The sequence below is a fragment of the Microtus oregoni genome, unplaced genomic scaffold, assembly GCF_018167655.1.
Source record: "Microtus oregoni isolate MIOR12 unplaced genomic scaffold, Mior012 000027F_ref0000203, whole genome shotgun sequence".
NCBI classification, from domain to species: domain Eukaryota; kingdom Metazoa; phylum Chordata; class Mammalia; order Rodentia; family Cricetidae; genus Microtus; species Microtus oregoni.
Genome location: NW_024543086.1, coordinates 17,748,095 through 17,765,497, shown reverse-complemented (window position 1 = coordinate 17,765,497; position 17,403 = coordinate 17,748,095). Strand labels below are relative to the sequence as shown.

The 17,403-nt window shown below is 41.9% G+C and overlaps 1 protein-coding gene across 2 annotated transcripts in view; it reads left to right on the top strand.

Moving 5' to 3' along the window:
• Positions 1-398: 398 nt before the first annotated feature.
• Positions 399-17,403, top strand: part of Luc7l (LUC7 like) — a 29,651-nt gene continuing 12,646 nt past the window's right edge. The window contains exons 1-6 of one of the 2 annotated variants that reach the window (XM_041676022.1): positions 448-579; positions 1,462-1,532; positions 2,491-2,585; positions 6,879-6,977; positions 12,233-12,343; positions 14,004-14,147. In XM_041676022.1, the coding sequence (XP_041531956.1) occupies positions 6,882-6,977; positions 12,233-12,343; positions 14,004-14,147 (351 nt within the window). In that variant the 5' untranslated portion in view covers positions 448-579; positions 1,462-1,532; positions 2,491-2,585; positions 6,879-6,881. Of the gene's footprint in view, positions 580-1,461; positions 1,533-2,490; positions 2,586-6,878; positions 6,978-12,232; positions 12,344-14,003; positions 14,148-17,403 lie in introns of both variants that reach the window. The other variant, XM_041676021.1, reaches the window with a different exon arrangement.

Genomic DNA, 17,403 nt, shown 5'->3' with positions numbered 1-17,403 from the left:
AAAAAAAAAAAAAAAAAAAAAAAAAGTCTAGTCTCATGCTGGAAAATTTTACAGTTTATATAGGGTAAGCAGCATTGTCACAAATTTGTCTACCATCCTAGGGTGGGTGGTCTTTTCATTCTTGTCTCAAAAGAAATCCTTAGCTTAAACTTTATGGATCCAAAGAGAAACCCTGTGTCTAAAAACCAAAAAGGGAAAGGAAGGAAGGAAGGAAGGAAGAAAGAAAGAAAGACAGACAGACAGACAGACAATAGAATTTGATGTTTTAGGGATCAGGGTTGGAGTTTTAATTTAGCCTCTAGGACAATTTGTGACCGCCCCACCTAGCGACTCTGGCTTTTTTCAAACTACATTTCCCGGCAGGCCCTCCAACAACGTTGACGAACTTCCTCCCAGCATTCCCCGCGGCGGGAAAGCGCCGAGCAGGCTTCAGGCCGACTGGACCATCTTTCGCTGCCGCTGTTCCCGCTGCTGCCGTTGAGTTGTGAGGAGCTTCGCGGCCGTCCCCACTGGCCACCATGTCCGCCCAAGCGCAGATGCGGGCCCTGCTGGACCAGCTCATGGGCACGGCTCGGGACGGTGAGTCTGAGCGGCCGTCCAGGTGCTGGGCGGGGGCGGGAGTAAGGCGAGGCCGCCTGGCATCCTGAGGCGAGGGCCGTGACATTGTGCGCCTGCGCGGGGCACCATTCCTTTTTCCCCCCGCTGGCCGACCCCAGGCGCTGGGCCTTTGTCTGATCCGCTTGGCTTGCGAGGCTGCTGCGGCCGCCGTGTCCTTCTCGTCCGGGCGGCCTCCTTTCTGAGAGTCCGATCCGACGGTGGGGCTCTGTCCCCCTCCCATTTTCCGTCATGCGAATTCTTCTTGGTTGGCACCGCGGTTCGGCGCCGCCCGGTGTACTGGAGCGTCGGCGGAGGGCTGGAACCAGCGCGGCTCCCGGGCGCTGGCTGCCGTGTGGCAGAATTCCTCTGATACTGCTCGGAGGAGAGGCGACCCCCGAGGAGCTGGACGGGTTTCGAAAACCCCGGGCGTTCCTGCTCCGTACGGTCACAAGGGGAGCCGTAAATGAGCATTTCTAACGTGGGTTCCTCCGTGCACTTTCCTAGTCTTCCCACCCCTCACTCCCCAGCCTTCCAGACTAGCCCTGGTTTAGTCAGCTCTTGGCATTCTTTAGGTAGGTGTGTAGGGAGGCGTGCAAGATCACGGTGGTGTCTCAGGAGAAAGCAGTTGCATCCCAGCAAAGCTAGATCCCTGCTGTGGTTGGTGTTTTCATTTTTACTAAAGTAATGAAGTTGTAATTTCACACTGGCACATTTCGCAGGGCTGTGCAGATTCTTTGCACCTTATTTCATAGGTCAATAAGTGCTTTTAGCTTTCTTTGTATGTTGAGTTGCTTTTGAATTGCTTCCCATATTTTTATTTCATACAAACTGAACAATTGTGGCCCCTCTATTTTATTTATAAAGGTTCAGTGTATCTTTGCCTGCCTACATCAATCTGCAAGGGAGTTGCAGAAAAGCCTCATGTTCATCGAGCCGTGAGTCACAACCAATTTCTAAGCTGTTATAACAAAAAAGTGTTTGCTTTTTTTCCACAAGTAACTTTAAAAGTGTAGTTTAGAAAGAAAACATTTTCAGTAAAAAGACACTACATTAATCCTGGATGCTTGCAAATCCTGAAATATATTCCTCCTTGACTATTACACAGCACTGTGTCCTCTACACAGATTAGCCTTAAAATTTGTCACATACCACTTTGCCTTTACTTTTATGTATCATTCCCCCTGACTTCCTTACTGCAGGTGTGGGCAAGAAAACTTTTCCTTTAAAACTTTTCAACAGCGGGCATAAAATTCTGCAGCTGAGTTCTTGAAGAATGCAGATGGGTACAGTATGTGTTGGAGTTCACAGTGTGTATTGACTAACCTGATTCCTTTTTGCTTTCTTTGGTATTGTCTTGTTAAAAGTGACTCCCAGGTGCCAACTTCCCTTTGTAAGGGTGGGGATGAAAGGGGCATAACAAGAAAAGGTCTAGAGATATTTAAGAGTCAGTGATAGAGCTTGAAAACATCCTCCTTCCTCTTGGCAGTTTTCTATAATAAAACACTGCCTGTTTGACTGCAGCAAAAAGATTAATAAGTAGCTTTGGTTGGGAATTGCCAGCTCTAAGTCATATGTGGTAGATTACCTGCTTCTTAGTTCTCATGCCCACACTGATTTGGGCTGATTCCTTTTGGTACTCACTCTTATTTCTGACTCCTTGACTTAATGATGGAGTTAGATGTGATTAAGTGTGCGTCTTCATAAATTACTTAGCTTGAAAAAAAATCTGCATTCCATTCCAATTGTCAGTATCTTTAGATCAGTTTCTTAGTGTGTGTGATGGGGAGAATACAGAAATACTAGTCTGCAAATCATCTGAGTGTATTGTTTTGCCAGATAGCCTTGTGTAGTTAGTGAGATACTACTTTATTTAAAACCACAAATGAATTTCAGGAGATGAAACCAGACAGAGGGTCAAGTTTACAGATGACCGTGTCTGCAAGAGTCACCTTTTGGATTGCTGCCCCCATGACATCCTTGCTGGGACGGTAGGTGCATTCCAGAACCTTATGGATTACTCAGGGTGGGGTGGGACAGTAGATGTAATATTTTTTTCTTTTTTCTTTTTTTTTTGTTGGTTTTTCAAGACAGGGTTTCTCTGTGGCTTTGGAGCCTGTCCTGGAACTAGCTCTGTAGACCAGGCTGGTCTCGAACTCACAGGGATCCGCCTGCCTCTGCCTCCCGAGTGCTGGGATTAAAGGCGTGCGCCACCATCGCCCGGCTTAATATTTTTTTCTTTAACCCAAGAGTAATGTTTTATTTTTTAAAATTACATAATAGGAGCTAGTGATGTAGCTCAGTAGTTAAGAGCATTTGTTGCTCTTGTGGACTACCAGTGTTTGATTCCTAGTACTCACATGATGGCTTATCAGCATCTGTAACTCCATTTCCAGAGGATCTGACTGACAGCCACTTCTAAATGTGGGGCAGCTACATTCATGTGCACATAACCTCTACACAGGCACATACATAATTTTAAAATAATCAAAATAAACCTTAAAAATTAATGTTTAAGAAAACAACTTTTAGGATTAGAATTGCTGAAACCCCCACTTTATTCTGTGTATAAAGAGTTACAGGGGGCTGGAGAGCTGGCTCAGAGACTAAAAGCATTGACTGCTCTTCCAGAAGTCCTGAGTTCATTTCCCAGCAACCACATGGTGGCTCACAGCCATCTGTAATGAGATCTGGTGAGAGCTTCTGGCATGGAAGCATACATGGAAGGAATGTTGTATACATAATAAATAAATAAATCTTTTTTTTTTTTAAATGAGTTACAGGGCTGGAGAGATGGCTCAGTGGTTAAGAGCACTCACTGATTGTCTTTCTATAGGACCCAGGCTCAATTTCTAGGACCCATACAGTAGCTCACAGCTGTCTTAACTTCAGTCCCAGGGTCTTTTTGGGCAGCAGGCATGTACATGGTATACAGACATACATGCAGCCAAACTATCCATCCGTATACATAAAAATAAAATAAATAAAAATATAAATAAATCACAGGAGAATTAGTGTCCATCTTTTTTTAAATATTTATTTATTTATTATGTATACAATATTCTGTCTGCGAGTATGCCTGCAGGCCAGAAGAGGGCACCAGAGCTCATTACAGGTGGTTGTGAGCCACCATGTGGTTGCCAGGAATTGAACTCAGGACCTTTGGAAGAGCAGGCAATGCTCTTAACTGCTGAGCCATCTCTCTAGCCCCCTGGAACATGCTTTATAGACCGGGCTTGCCTTGAACCTACTGAGGTCCACCTGCTTCTACCTTCCAAGTGCTGGGATAACAAGCATGCGCCACCACTGCCCAGCTTTTTTGAAGATTTTATTTTACTTATTATGTATGCCTTCATGCTAGAAGAGGGCACCAGATCTTATTACAGATGGTTGTGAGCCAACATGTGGTTGCTGGGAATTGAATTCAGGACCTTTAAAATAAGAGCAGCTAGTTCTCTTAACCTCTGAGCCATCTCTCCAGCTCCTACAGGAATGATTGTTTCCACCCCACAGATGTGGGGAATGAACTCAGACTGTCAAGTGGCTTTTCCTGCTGAGACATCTTTTCAGTCCCTAAAATAGAATAAAAATCAATGAGATCACATTGATTATATTTTTTGTAAGTTTTTAAATTATTTTTTTTAATATTTATTTATTATGTATACAATATTCTGTCTGTGTGTATGTCTGCAGGCCAGAAGAGGGCACCAGACCTCATTCCAGATGGTTGTGAGCCACCATGTGGTTGCCAGGAATTGAACTCAGGACCTTTGGAAGAGCAGGCAATGCTCTTAACCACTGAGCCATCTCTCCCGTCCCCTAAATTATTTTTTTGATTTATTATGTATACAACATTCCTTCTATGTATGCTTGCAGGCCAGAAGAGGGCACACCAGGCCTCATTACAGATGGTTATGAGCCACGATGTGATTGCTGGGAATTGAACTCAGGACCTCTGGAAGAGTAGTCAGTGCTCTTAACCTCTGAGCCATCTCTCCAGCCTGTATTTTTGTAGCTCTTTGAAGAAATCTATACTGCCCAATTACTATAGTCTCTGAGCAGTACAGATAAATGCTAGTTTTGTAGGATGTGCTTTCATTTAAAATTAAGTTAAATGTCAGACTATAAACTGAAGAAAATCATCTGTTATATTTCAGCTACTTAGCGTGAAAGTGTTTTACAAAGGACCAGTTTAAGGCTTCATAGCTATTATGAAGAAAGTAAAAATCAACCACTCATTGTATGAATATTTGTGCGCAAGAAAACATTTCACAGTGAATCATGCATGGATTTAAAAATTTTGTGTAGTTATATTTATGCACTCAATCAGATGCTGGAGGATAGTTTTACCGTCTTATCGCTGGTCTCCTAGTCCCTTGAGACTTTCTTTTTCTTTCCTTTTTTTTTTTCTTTTTTCTTTTTTTGTTTTTGTTTTGAAACAAGGTTTCTCTGTGTAGCCCTGGCTGTCCTTGGACTTGTTCTGTAGACAGGCTATCCTCCAACTCACAGATCTGCCAGCTTTTGCTGCCTCTTGTGCTCCTGTGTTCTGGGATTATAGTGTACCTCACCACCACCTGGCACAGTGTTTTACTTAGTCTAAAGCTCATTGTACCCAGAGTTTATGGAGTTTTGACTGGGTTAGCAATCAGTAAAACAGTGCTGTGGTTACAGATATGTGTAATCATGCCTGGATAATTAAATGGGTGCTGGGTTCTGAACATTCATGTTTGAGCAGCAAGCATTCTTACCAATGGAGCCATCTCTCCTGCCAACCCTTCCCACTTTTTGTGTATGAGTCAGGGTCATATGCTCACCTCAGAATCACAATGCAGTAGAATCTGGGCCTGAACTCCTGATCTTCCTACCTCTCCTTGTGATTTTGTTAACTTGCGCTTTGATTTAATGCCATAAGTTGGGTTTTTTTTTTTTTTTTTTTTTTTTTTTTGGTTTTTCGAGACAGGGTTTCTCTGCAGCTTTGGAGCCTGTCCTGGAACTAGCTCTTGTAGACCAGGCTGGTTTCGAACTCACAGAGATCCGCCTGCCTCTGCCTCCCAAGTGCTGGGATTAAAGGCGTGCGCCACCACCGCCCGGCTATGCCATAAGTTTTAGGACAAAAATTTTCTATTGCTGTTTAGACAGCCAGAGCAGGAGATACCTGCACAGTCCTGTACTCAGGATTAACATAAACATTACAAACTGCAGTATGATTGTTTTACATGTGATTAGAATACATAATACATTGTGACTAGTCTTATTGACAGCACACCACTTACAGGGATAAAGCCTCAAAAACCAAAAAAAGAAAAAAAAAAACAAAAAGAAAATGTTGGCTTACAAAACAGTTACACAGCTGGGCGGTATCCTGCTTGTCTAGTCTGGACATCGTGCATTTTGTCAGTGGTTGAGGCAGGGGCAGTTTTTTGCCCAAAGACCAGTTTTGCCAAGAAGAAAACAAGCTCCAAGTGGAGTGTCTGGTGTTGCCACAGCAAGAACAAAGAAGGAAAGAAAAATACAGGGACTGGAGAGGTGGCTCAGTGGTTAAGAGCATTTGCTGCTTTTATAGAGGATTCCAGTTCAGTTTCTAGCACCCACATGATGGTTTATAACTGTGTAATTTCAGTTCCAGGAGATCTGATTTGCCTTCTGACCTCTGAAGGCACCAGGCAAAACACTCACAAATAAAAATTTTTTTTTTTCCCGAAATGGGTTTTTCTATGTGTGGCTTTGGCTGTCCTGGAATTCGCTCTATAGACCAGGCTGGCCTTAAACTCAGAAATTCTCCTGCCTCTGCAACCTGAGTGTTGGGATTAAAGGCATGAGCCACCACTGCCCAGCTAAATAAATCTAAAAAATAAATTAAAAAAATGCATTTTTAGGATATATCTTTCTTTTTTGTTTATGTGATATGATCTCGTTGCCCATGCTGACCTTGGACTTACTATGTAGCTGAAGGTGAAGTTAACTTTACATTCCTGACCCTCCTGCCAAGGGCACCAATTACAGAAATGTGTCAGTCAGTGTGCCTGGCTTTATTTCTTTTGTTGGAGACTAGGCTACTTAAGTCCAAGTTGGTCTTTAACTTACTACCCTGTTGCCCCTCAAACTCTTTAACTGTTGAGATTATCATATGCCATTACACTTGATCCATTTCTTATTTATTATCTGTAAAACTGTATTGTTTATTTCAGTGAAAGTTGAAATGCTAAATCATATTAACTTCATGCTTTCTATAATGAATAGGTGTTAATGTTTTAATTTTTTTTTTTTTTTTTGATTTCCCACAGCGCATGGATTTAGGAGAATGTACCAAAATCCACGACTTGGCCCTCCGAGCAGATTATGAAATTGCAAGTAAAGAAAGAGACCTGTTTTTTGAATTAGATGTAAGATTTTTTTTGGATGTTTATTTATCCATGCTACAGAGTATCAATTACTATTGAAAGTAGTGTAATGTCTGTGAGTTATAAAGCAAAGTAATTAAATAAGCACTTGTTAAGAATCTTAAGTTCTAGAACACAGCAGATGCCATCTTATGTGTGTGTGACTCCCAACTTATTGTATTGAATTTCATTTCATTGTTTGCTTTTTTTATGTGTCTATTATAATACATACTGATAGCACATGCTATGTAGCAAAGGACGATCTTGAACTCCTGAGCCTCTTTCTGAGAACTGATATTACAGGGCCATATGCCATCACGATAGATTTGTATAGTGTTGGCAGTTGAACTCAAGATACCGTTATTTTTTCTACTGTGTAGTACTCCATTGTGTAATTGTATCACATTTTCCTTATCCATTCCTCGGTTGAGGGGCATTTAGGTTGTTTCCAGGTTCTGGCTATGACAAACAATGCTGCTATGAACATAGTTGAACACATGCCCTTGGGGCACGATTGAGCATCCTTTGGATATATACCCAAAAGTGGTATTAATGGGTCTTGAGGAAGGTTGTTTCCTAATTTTCTGAGAAATCCTGTTCTCACATGTGGGGCCTCCAGCTCCACCGTCCCCTCCCTAAATTGGTTACAGTAACATGAGCAATACAGGCACAAAGTATTTTTTTTTAAAAAAATTGTGTATGTGTATGTATGTGGGTATGTGTATATGAGTTCGGGTACCTGTGGAGGCCAGAGACATCAGATCCCTTTTATGTTGAAATTATCTGCAGTTGTGAGTCACCTGACAAACTTGGGTCTTTTTTTTAAGATTTATTTTATGTATGTGAGTGCTCTACACCATTATGTCTTCAGAAGAGGGCATCAGATCTCATTACAGATGGTTGTAAGCCACCATGTGGTTGCTGGGAAGAACAGCCAGTGCTCTTAACCTCTGAGCCACCTCTACAGTTCCCCAAACTTGGATCTTATTCAAGAGCAGCTTTGGTTTTAACCACTGAGTCATCTCTCCAGTGCCACAAAGCACTTTTGGTTCTTTTTTGTGGTCATGTATTTGTAAATTCAGGAATGCATAGCTTGTCTATAAGTATACCTACCTTCCTTGTCCTCTGGAGACAGCCAAAGAATCAGGTTAATATTACTGCTGCAGACATGCCTGGGTGATCTCCTTTTAGTCATATTTCAGAGCAGTTCCCAAAAGGGGCATGTCCTTGAGAAATTTTAGCAAAAGAGCAAGAGCGGGGTGGGGGGTGGGGAGTGTATGGATGTTGTATTAATAGAAAATTGCTAGAATTGTGTCACAGGTTTATTCAAACATTGCATGTAAGTTCTTAATATATATATATATATTTTTTTTTTTGGATTGTTGTTATTTGATACAAGGTCTTGCAATGTAGCCATGACTGTCCTAGATCTCACTAGGTAAACCAGGCTGGCCTTGAACTCACTATGTGAGTATCCCCTGAGCACTGCTATGGCAGGGGATGCATGCCCAACTTGCCTTCAAAAGGTTTAAAGCTCCTTTTTTGGAGGTTGGGGGTTGAGGGGTTCATGTAGCCAAGGCTAATTTCAAACTTTCTTTGTAGCTATGGATTGATTCTCTCTCCGAAATGTTAAAATTATAGACATTTACCTAAAGTTAAATAGATACTTTTCTATAAGAATAGTAAAGATGAGACTTTATCTATACTCCCAGCACTCAAGAGTTTAAAGCAAGAGGTTTGTGGTTATAGGCAGGCATAGCAAAGTTGAGAGCTAGCCAGGATACATAGTGTAACCCTATTTTCTGTTCTACCCCAAAACAAAGCAACCTAAAATGTAAAGCAAGTTACTTGAATTTACTGGTACTTTTGTTTATTCTTTAATTTTTTTTAATGTTTATTTTAATGTGTAGAAATATTTCAGTTGGATTTATGTCCGTGGACCACATGCATACCTGGTGCCCATGAAAGCCAGACAGGGCATTGGACCCCCTAAAACTGGCGTTAGATAGTTAAGAACTGCCATGTGGCTACTGGAAACAGAACCTGAGTTCTCTGGAAGAGCAGCTGGTGCCCTTCACTGCTTGAGCCATCTCTTCAACCACCCTACCCCCCTTTTTTCTTTTAGAAGCCTACTTATCTTCGTTACTCTCTCTGATGCTGGAATTAAAAATGTGTTGTACTATGCCTGCTCTACTTTGCTCTCTCTTGCTCTCTTTTTTAGAAAGACAGTGCTGGGAATTGAACTTGGCCTTAACACATACTGGGCAACACTTCATTGGTGAAGTGTTTTTACTCTGTCCTGTGGCCTTGTTTCTATCTAGGCTCTGAGCATGGAAGGAAGAGAGCATAGTTATTTGGGTATCATGCAGGGTTGAATATGCCTGGGTGCTCTTAGAAGTTGGGTTTCATTGTACCATTATGTGGGACCACTGTACACATTCTCGTAAAGGGTAGATTGTGATTAGAATCTGGGTTTTTGCCTGTGGTGGTGGCACATACCTTTAATCCCAACACTTGGGAGACAGAGAGGCAGATAGATCTTCATGTTTGAGGCCAAGTCTGGTTTACATAGTGAGTTCCAAGACAGCCAGGGCTGCATAGAGAAACTTTTTCTTGAAAATCACCCTCCAAAAAAAAAAAGAATTTGAGTTTTAGACTCATCTTTTTCTGTTATGTAAAATTGTCCTTTTGTAACTAATCTACACTTGAAACACTTTGAAAGGAGAGAAAGGGACAGCAAAACAGACTTAGTTTTTAAAGAACATGCCTGTTTGAAGACACTCCATGCTCTGAGTTGCTTGTTTTGTTGTGTAACCATTTCGTTTTTAGATTTTTAGATATTTGAGTCCATTACTTCTGTAGAAGGAGCTGCGGGCTGCGTTTCTGCCGCCCGGCTCCTGGTTGCCTGGCTAGCTTATGCCCCAAAATAACGACACACAAACTGTATTCATATAAACACTGCTTGGCCCATTTCTATTAATGTGTGTAGCACCATGAGGTGCGCTTACCAGGAAGATTCTAGCCTACGCCCATCCTGGGTCGGAGCTTCACCGCGTCTGCCTCAGAGAGCAGAGCTATGGCATCTGAGCTCACTTCCTCTTCCTCCCAGCATTCTGTTCTGTTTACCTATGTTCTAACCTATCAGGCTAAGCAGTTTCTTTTTAAACCAATGACCTTCCTCCATCACATTACCATTGGACTAAGAATCTGCTTAATATAGAGGCATTTTAGTTGATAAAGGTGTGGCTCTGCATGACTGCTTTGAGTGAGTCATTGATCTTCCCTATATATATATATAATGCTGAGTATACAGTAGGGGAGCACTACTTGAGTGGGCTTAAGGATACCTCAGGATCCTGTATTGGGGCTGTTATTCTGGGTAAGGACAGGTGACCAGCTCTTCATCTTTCCAGAAGTACAGTTTGCAACTGTGGTAGCAAACATAGGTCACACCCTTTCTCCTTTTCTTTCTCCCCTCCCTTCCTCCTTCCTCTTTTGGGGTAGAGCTTCACAGTGTATGTATCCTTGACTGCCTTGGAACTTGCTTTGTAGACCTGGCTAGCCTGCCTCCTGAGTGCTGGGATTAAAGGTGTTGGCTACACTGCCTGGCTGTCTCTTACTACTTTTTCTTTTACATACTAATCCCAGTTCCTCCCTCCCCTCCCCCCTTCCCCATCTGTTTCTCAGTGAGGGTGAGGCCTCTTACCATTTTTATGTGAGTTCTAGGACTCAGATTCAGTCTTTTTTTTTTTAAGATTTATTTATTATGTATACATTGTTCTGTCTGCATGTATGCCTGCACACCAGAAGAGAGCATCATATCCCATATCATTACAGATGGTTGTGAGCCACCACTTGGTTGCTGGGAATTGAACTCAGGACCTCTGGAAGAGAGAGATTAAGTGCTCTTAATCTCTGAGCCATCTCTTCAGCCCCAGATTCAGTCTTAGTACTAACTTGCTTTCTCAACAAAGTCTTTATTATTCACTGAACCACCTTCACACTGAATTTCTCCTCTACGTGTGGGTTGCCTCTCTTTATTCTACAATATAGCCCCAAACTGGCCTCCAACTCATAGTAATCTTCCTGCCTCAGCCTCCTGCTGTGTGCCTGTGAAGGCCAGAGGACAGCCTTGGTTGTTTTTTTGTAGGTGCTGCCCACTTGTCAATTTTTTTTTGTTTTTATTTTAACTTTTTTTTATATTTATTTGCTTGTATGTATACATACACACAATTATGGGAATGGGTTTTCTCTTTCCATCATGCAGGTTCCAAAAGAGTAAATGCAGATTAATCAGGTTTGGCCTCTAGTATGTTTACCCACTGAACTATCTTGCTAGCCCCTCACCTGTTATTTGAGACAGTGTTTCTCTGTCAGTGGTCTAGGATGTGCCAAGTAGATAAGACTGGCTGATGGAGAAGTCCAAGAGAGCTACCTATCCCCACCTCCCCAATGCTGGAATTATAAAGGCTGACTGCCACATGTAGATTTTGGAGGGATTGAACTCAGGTCCTTATGTTTGCATGACTGACACCTTACTAAGCAATTCCCTCAGTCCATTTTCTTGGTAATTTTAACAGAGAGTTAGAGATCTTTCTACAAATTTTGGAAATAAGTAAATGAGATAGCAATTTGATTTAAGATGACTCTAATTATGTTAATTATGATGATAAATTTTTAAGCAGAGTATCAGCTCATGCTGTCCCTATAGATGCCATAGCAGAGATAGGAATTGCAATTTAATTTCTTTTTATTTATTTTTTATGAGGCCAGGTTTCATATGTAACCCTGGAACTCCCAGAGATGTGCCTATCTCTTCCTCCTGAGTGATGGGATTAAGGGCATATATCTGCCTGATATACATAGGGAGTATTTTAAGTCCAAAAGGACTACATAGTATGACTCTCAAAACAAAGAAATAAACGTAAGCTTGTGTTCCTATTACATATATAGGTGCCAAGACTATGCAGTGTGCAAAGTGTGATGTGCACACCTCTCATCTAGCACTTTGGAGGCTAAGGGAAGAAGATTGTGAGTTCAAAGCCAGCCCAGAGTACATGGCAAGTTTTGGGCCAGCCTGGTCTGTGGGACTTTAGCTGGAGAAACTGGTCTGCAGGTGTAATTCAGAAGAGTTCCTTTCTAGCATACTTGTAGTTTTGGGTTTAATCTTAAGCACTTCTCTTCGCAAATAAAAGACATAACAATGACAAAAAAAACTATGCGATGTTGATCTTAGCTGTTTGCTTTCTCCGAACTAGGCAATGGATCACTTAGAATCCTTCATTGCAGAGTGTGATCGGAGAACTGAGCTTGCCAAGAAGAGGCTGGCAGAAACTCAGGAAGAGATCAGTGCAGAAGTTTCTGCAAAGGTATATTAAGTGACTGGTATAACTCTCTTTTTGTCTCACCCTCACACTAGTTGGGAATTCTGTGTAGATGGTGCTTTCTAAACTGATTGTTCCCAGTGGAGATGGTCTGTGGCCAAGGCATTTGGAGCCTGCTTTCCTTTCTTTTCTTTGACCTCACAGAGATTTGCCTGCCTCTTGAATGCTGAGATTAAAGGCATGCATCACAAGATGTGAGCCAGTACTAATTTACTATGCATATTACTTCTTAACCTAGAAATGGATATGAAAATGCCTTCAATTTATCCTAGCTGCTGGTAAAGATGCATAAACAGGTTCAATCAGTTGTACATTTGGAAAAATAAAACTTTATTAAATCAAAAAAAGAAAAAAAAATTGTGGCGGTGTGGCGCATGCCTTTAATCCCATTACTTGGGAGGCAGAGGCAGGTCTCTGAGTTTGAAGCTAGTCTGGTCTACAGAGTGAGTTTCAGGACAGCCAAGACTACACAGAGAAACCCTATCTTGAAAAAAACCTAAAAAAAAAAAAAAGAAAGAAAAGATACATGTGTGCTGGGAAGTTCTAGTAATTAGATATTTTGCTTGCAGCCTACGTTTGTATGTTAAACCTTGAATTTTACTACTCCTTCCCAGAGGACATAAAGAGACACAGAAAATAACCAACATGTTTTCGGGGAGGAGGCCTTTTGTTTTGTTTTGTTTTGAGGCAGTGTTTCTCTGTGTAGCTTTGGAGCCTATCCTGTCCTGGAACTAGCTCTGTAGATAGACCAGGCTGGCCTTAAACTCACGAAGATCCACCTGCCTCTGCCTTCTGATTGCTGTGATTAAAGGTGTGTGCCACCAGTACCCAACTAACGTGTCAGTTCTAAAGTGAACGGCATGTGCTCCATTGCAAAACAAAAATACCATGCAATGGAGTAAATGGGCTTGCTTAGAATCTGGTGTAATGATAGTAAGGCTGTCATAGTTTTGTTTTGAAGTGGTCTTTTGTGGTTTAGGCTGACCTTGAACTGACTTACTATAGGTGATCTTGAACTGACATCCCCACTTCCAAGCTTCCATCCAAAAGTTGGAAGTGGTTGCCAGTTATATTGCCACTGAGCTTTTAATCTTTTTTTTTTAAGATTTATTTATTTATTATGTATATAATATTCTGCCTCCATGTATGCCCGCATGCCAGAGGAGGGTGCCAGATCTCATTACACATAGCTGTGAGCCACCATGTGGTTGCTGGGAATTGAACTCAGGACCTCTGGAAGAGCAGCCAGTGCTCTTAACCACTGAGCCATCTCTCCAGCCCCCTGAGCTTTTATTTTTTATTTATTTTTTTAAAATATTTATTTATTTATTATGCATACAATATTCTGTCTGTGTGTATGTCTGCAGGCCAGAAGAGGGCACCAGACCTCATTACAGATGGTTGTGAGCCACCATGTGGTTGCCGGGAATTGAACTCAGGACCTTTGGAAGAGCAGGCAATGCTCTTAACTACTGAGCCATCTCTCCAGCCCCCCCCCTGAGCTTTTAATCTTTAAGTGTGTTACTGAGTCTGGATATTTTCAGAGGAATAGGCTAGGTATACAGCAAGAAGAAGAGAAATACTTGTTTTCTTTGTAACTCAAGGTATTGATGTTTGGTGTTTTTATCTGATTTTCTGTCCTTAGGCAGAAAAAGTGCATGAGCTGAATGAAGAAATAGGAAAACTCCTTGCTAAAGCAGAGCAGCTAGGAGCTGAAGGAAATGTGGATGAATCTCAGAAGATCCTTATGGAAGTGGAGAAAGTTCGTGCAAAGAAAAAAGAAGCAGAGGTTGGTTGTTGCTTATTTTTGAGACATGGAACTTGGTTATCCTGGAACTTGGTATGCAGATTGTCCTTAAACTTTAAATCCTTAAAGATTTTCTTGCTTCTCCTTTCCAGGTACTAGGATTAAAGACATGCATTACCATGCCTGGCACTCAGCTTTTGCTCTTGCTCTCTCAACGTTTATTTATTTATTTATATGTGTATGTGTGTCTGTGTCAGTGTTTTGCTTACATATATGTGCGCTTTGTACATGTGTTCAATGTCTGGTACCCCTGGAGACCAAAAGAGGGGATTGATTCCTCTGAAACTGGATTACCCATGTTTGTAAACTGCCGTGTGTGAATGCTGGGAACCAAATCCAGGTTCTCTGGAATGGCAGCAATATTCCCCCCCCCCCCCCCCAAAAAAAAAAATAGGGTTTCTCTGGGTAACATGCCTGGCTGTCCTGGAACTCACTTTGCAGACCAGGCTGGCCTCGATCCGTCTGACTCTTGAGTCCTGAGTGCTGGGATTAAATGCATGTACTATTAGCGTCCCCAGCTTTTTTTGTTTGCTTGGTTTTTTTGGCTTTTTGGGTTTTTGAGACAGGGTTTCTCTGTGTAGCCCTGGCTGTTCTACAACTAGCTATGTAGACCAGGCTGATCTTGAACTCACAGGGAGCCTCCTGCCTGTGAGTGCACTCCACTCCTGAGTGCTAGTATTAAAGGTGTGCAATATCACCGCCCAGCTTTTGTTTTTTGTTTTTTTTTTTTTTTTTTTGGTTTTTCGAGACAGGGTTTCTCTGTGGCTTTGGAGCCTGTCCTGGAATTAGCTCTGTAGACCAGGCTGGCCTCGAACTCACAGAGATCCGCCTACCTCTGCCTCCCGAGTGCTGGGATTAAAGGCGTGCGCCACCACCGCCCGGCCTTTTGTTTTTTAAACATGCTCTCTGACTTTATATATAGTCTTGGCTGACCATGAACTCCTTGTGCCACCAAGACTGGTCTGTAATTTTTTTTTTTTTTTTTTTTTTTTTGGTTTTTCGAGACAGGGTTTCTCTGCAGCTTTGGAGCCTGTCCTGGAACTAGCTCTTGTAGACCAGGCTGGTCTCGAACTCACAGAGGTCCGCCTGCCTCTGCCTCCCAAGTGCTAGGATTAAAGTCGTGCGCCACTACCGCCCGGCTGGTCTGTAATTTAAAGTAGTCCCTCTACCTGAGCCTCCCTGTTATAATAATAATAAAAGTATAATAATTCAGGCATAATAAATACACCTATAATCCCAGTTCTTCACACCTGGGGAGTAGGGACAGGACACGGGACATGGATGACACACAGAATACAGACCAAAAAAAGGATGAGGAATTCAAAACCGGTCTTGACTACATAGTGAGTTTGAGGCCAATCTGGGCTTCAACAAGAAATGTAATGATAGGGAAGTAAGTGATGGTAATTCAGTAATGTTGAACATTTGGACTATTAAACCATGTCTACATTCTTTTTATTCCACATAATAGTCTTTGTGACGAGCCGGGCGATGGTGGCGCACGCCTTTAATCCCAGCACTCGGGAGGCAGAGGTAGGCGGATCTCTGTGAGTTCGAGACCAGCCTGGTCTACAGAGCTAGTTCCAGGACAGGCTCCAAAGCCACAGAGAAACCCTGTCTTGAAAAAACAAAAAACAAAACAAAACAAAAAAAAATAGTCTTTGTGACGACTGTAGTAAAAAGTTCACAGGTAGGGACAGAAATTTCCAAATTATCCTCTATAGCTCTCCCATTATCAGCACCCCCCCACCAGAGTGGTATGTTTATTGCCAAAATTTAGACATTGTCACCCCAAAGCTCATAGTTTACTTTTAGTATTGAATATTCTATGGGTATGAGAAAGTTAAAAGAACCTGTATCCATCTTTTATATAGCTTACCTAGACATTTGTTCCTAAAACTCCTTTTTGATCCATTTGTTAGGGTGTGTGTGTGCGCGCGCGCTGTGTCCATGGAGGATAGAAGATGGTGTCAGATTCCCTAGAACTGGAATTGCAGACAGTTGTGAGGTGTTGAGTTGGTGCTAGGAATCAAATCTGAATCCTCTGGAAGAACAACAAGTGCTTTTGACTTCTGAATGATCTTTCTAGGTCCTCCTCCTCCTCCCATTGATATTGATGAAGATAGATTCATAAAAGAGATGACTTTGGGATGGTCTATAGGTAGGTTGGGGATAGCCTTCAAAGCTATAGCTTAGACCTTTAATAAAAGCAAAAAGTCCAGGGGTGGGGAGGAGATAAGAAAATGGTGTTTGGTGCATGGCTGGTGCCTGCTTAACTTTTAAGTATTATTGTGCCTCTTGTTCTTATAGCTGACCTGTATAGTGTCAGGGTTTTGTTGGGTGTTAGAGCAATGCTCATTGAACCGAGTAACAGGGGGAGAAGCTTGAGACCATCAGGATTATGCTTTTCTGTAGTTCTCCAAAAGTGATTGGAATTAAAGTTTGCAGCAAAGGTCGGATAGGCAGAACAGGCTAGTTCCGATCTAATGTCTCATACTCCCAGTGGACACTTACCCCACTTCTACTTGGTGGTGGCATTGTTGTGTTGTGTCTAAGCTTATGTAATTGCTTAGCTTGAAATACAAAAGAGATTCATAACACAGCTGAGATGTCTAGATAGAATTTACCCTAAAAGACTGGAACCAGTGCTTGGACTGTACCTTCTACATAAGCTCCAAGTGTGACAGTTGGAAGTATCTTCTGATGACAAGTACTCCCTAGGCTAGAGAGTAGAGAGGAGGGATCTCTGCATCTTTTTTTTTTTTTTGTATTGCCTGCATGTATATCTGTGTGAGGGTATTGTTGGGTCCCCTGAAACCAGAGTTACAGACAGTTGTGAGCTGTCATATGGGTGCTGGGAATTGAACCTAGATCCACTGGAAGAGCTTAACCATTGAGTTATATTTCCAGCCCTAAAGGGGGTCTATAGTCTCTTAGGACAGGTTGGGGAATCACATCAGTTGATGAGTTCCTTCTGTGAAAGATGATGATGTGCAAGTGTAAGCCAGATAAACTTGTTTCTCTCCAACTTGCTTTTGGTCTTGGTGTTTTTTATAACCAAGTTAGTGATAGTAACTAAGAGAAGATTTTACTCAGTTTATTGCTACAGGCTTCCTTTTTTTTTTATCTACACAGAACATATAAATGGTAGTTTCTCAGTTTTTTCTGAGTTTTCACATTAAATCCTTCTATAGTGGTGACCTTGCTTTTTTTTTTTTATTTTCATTTTTTGAGACAG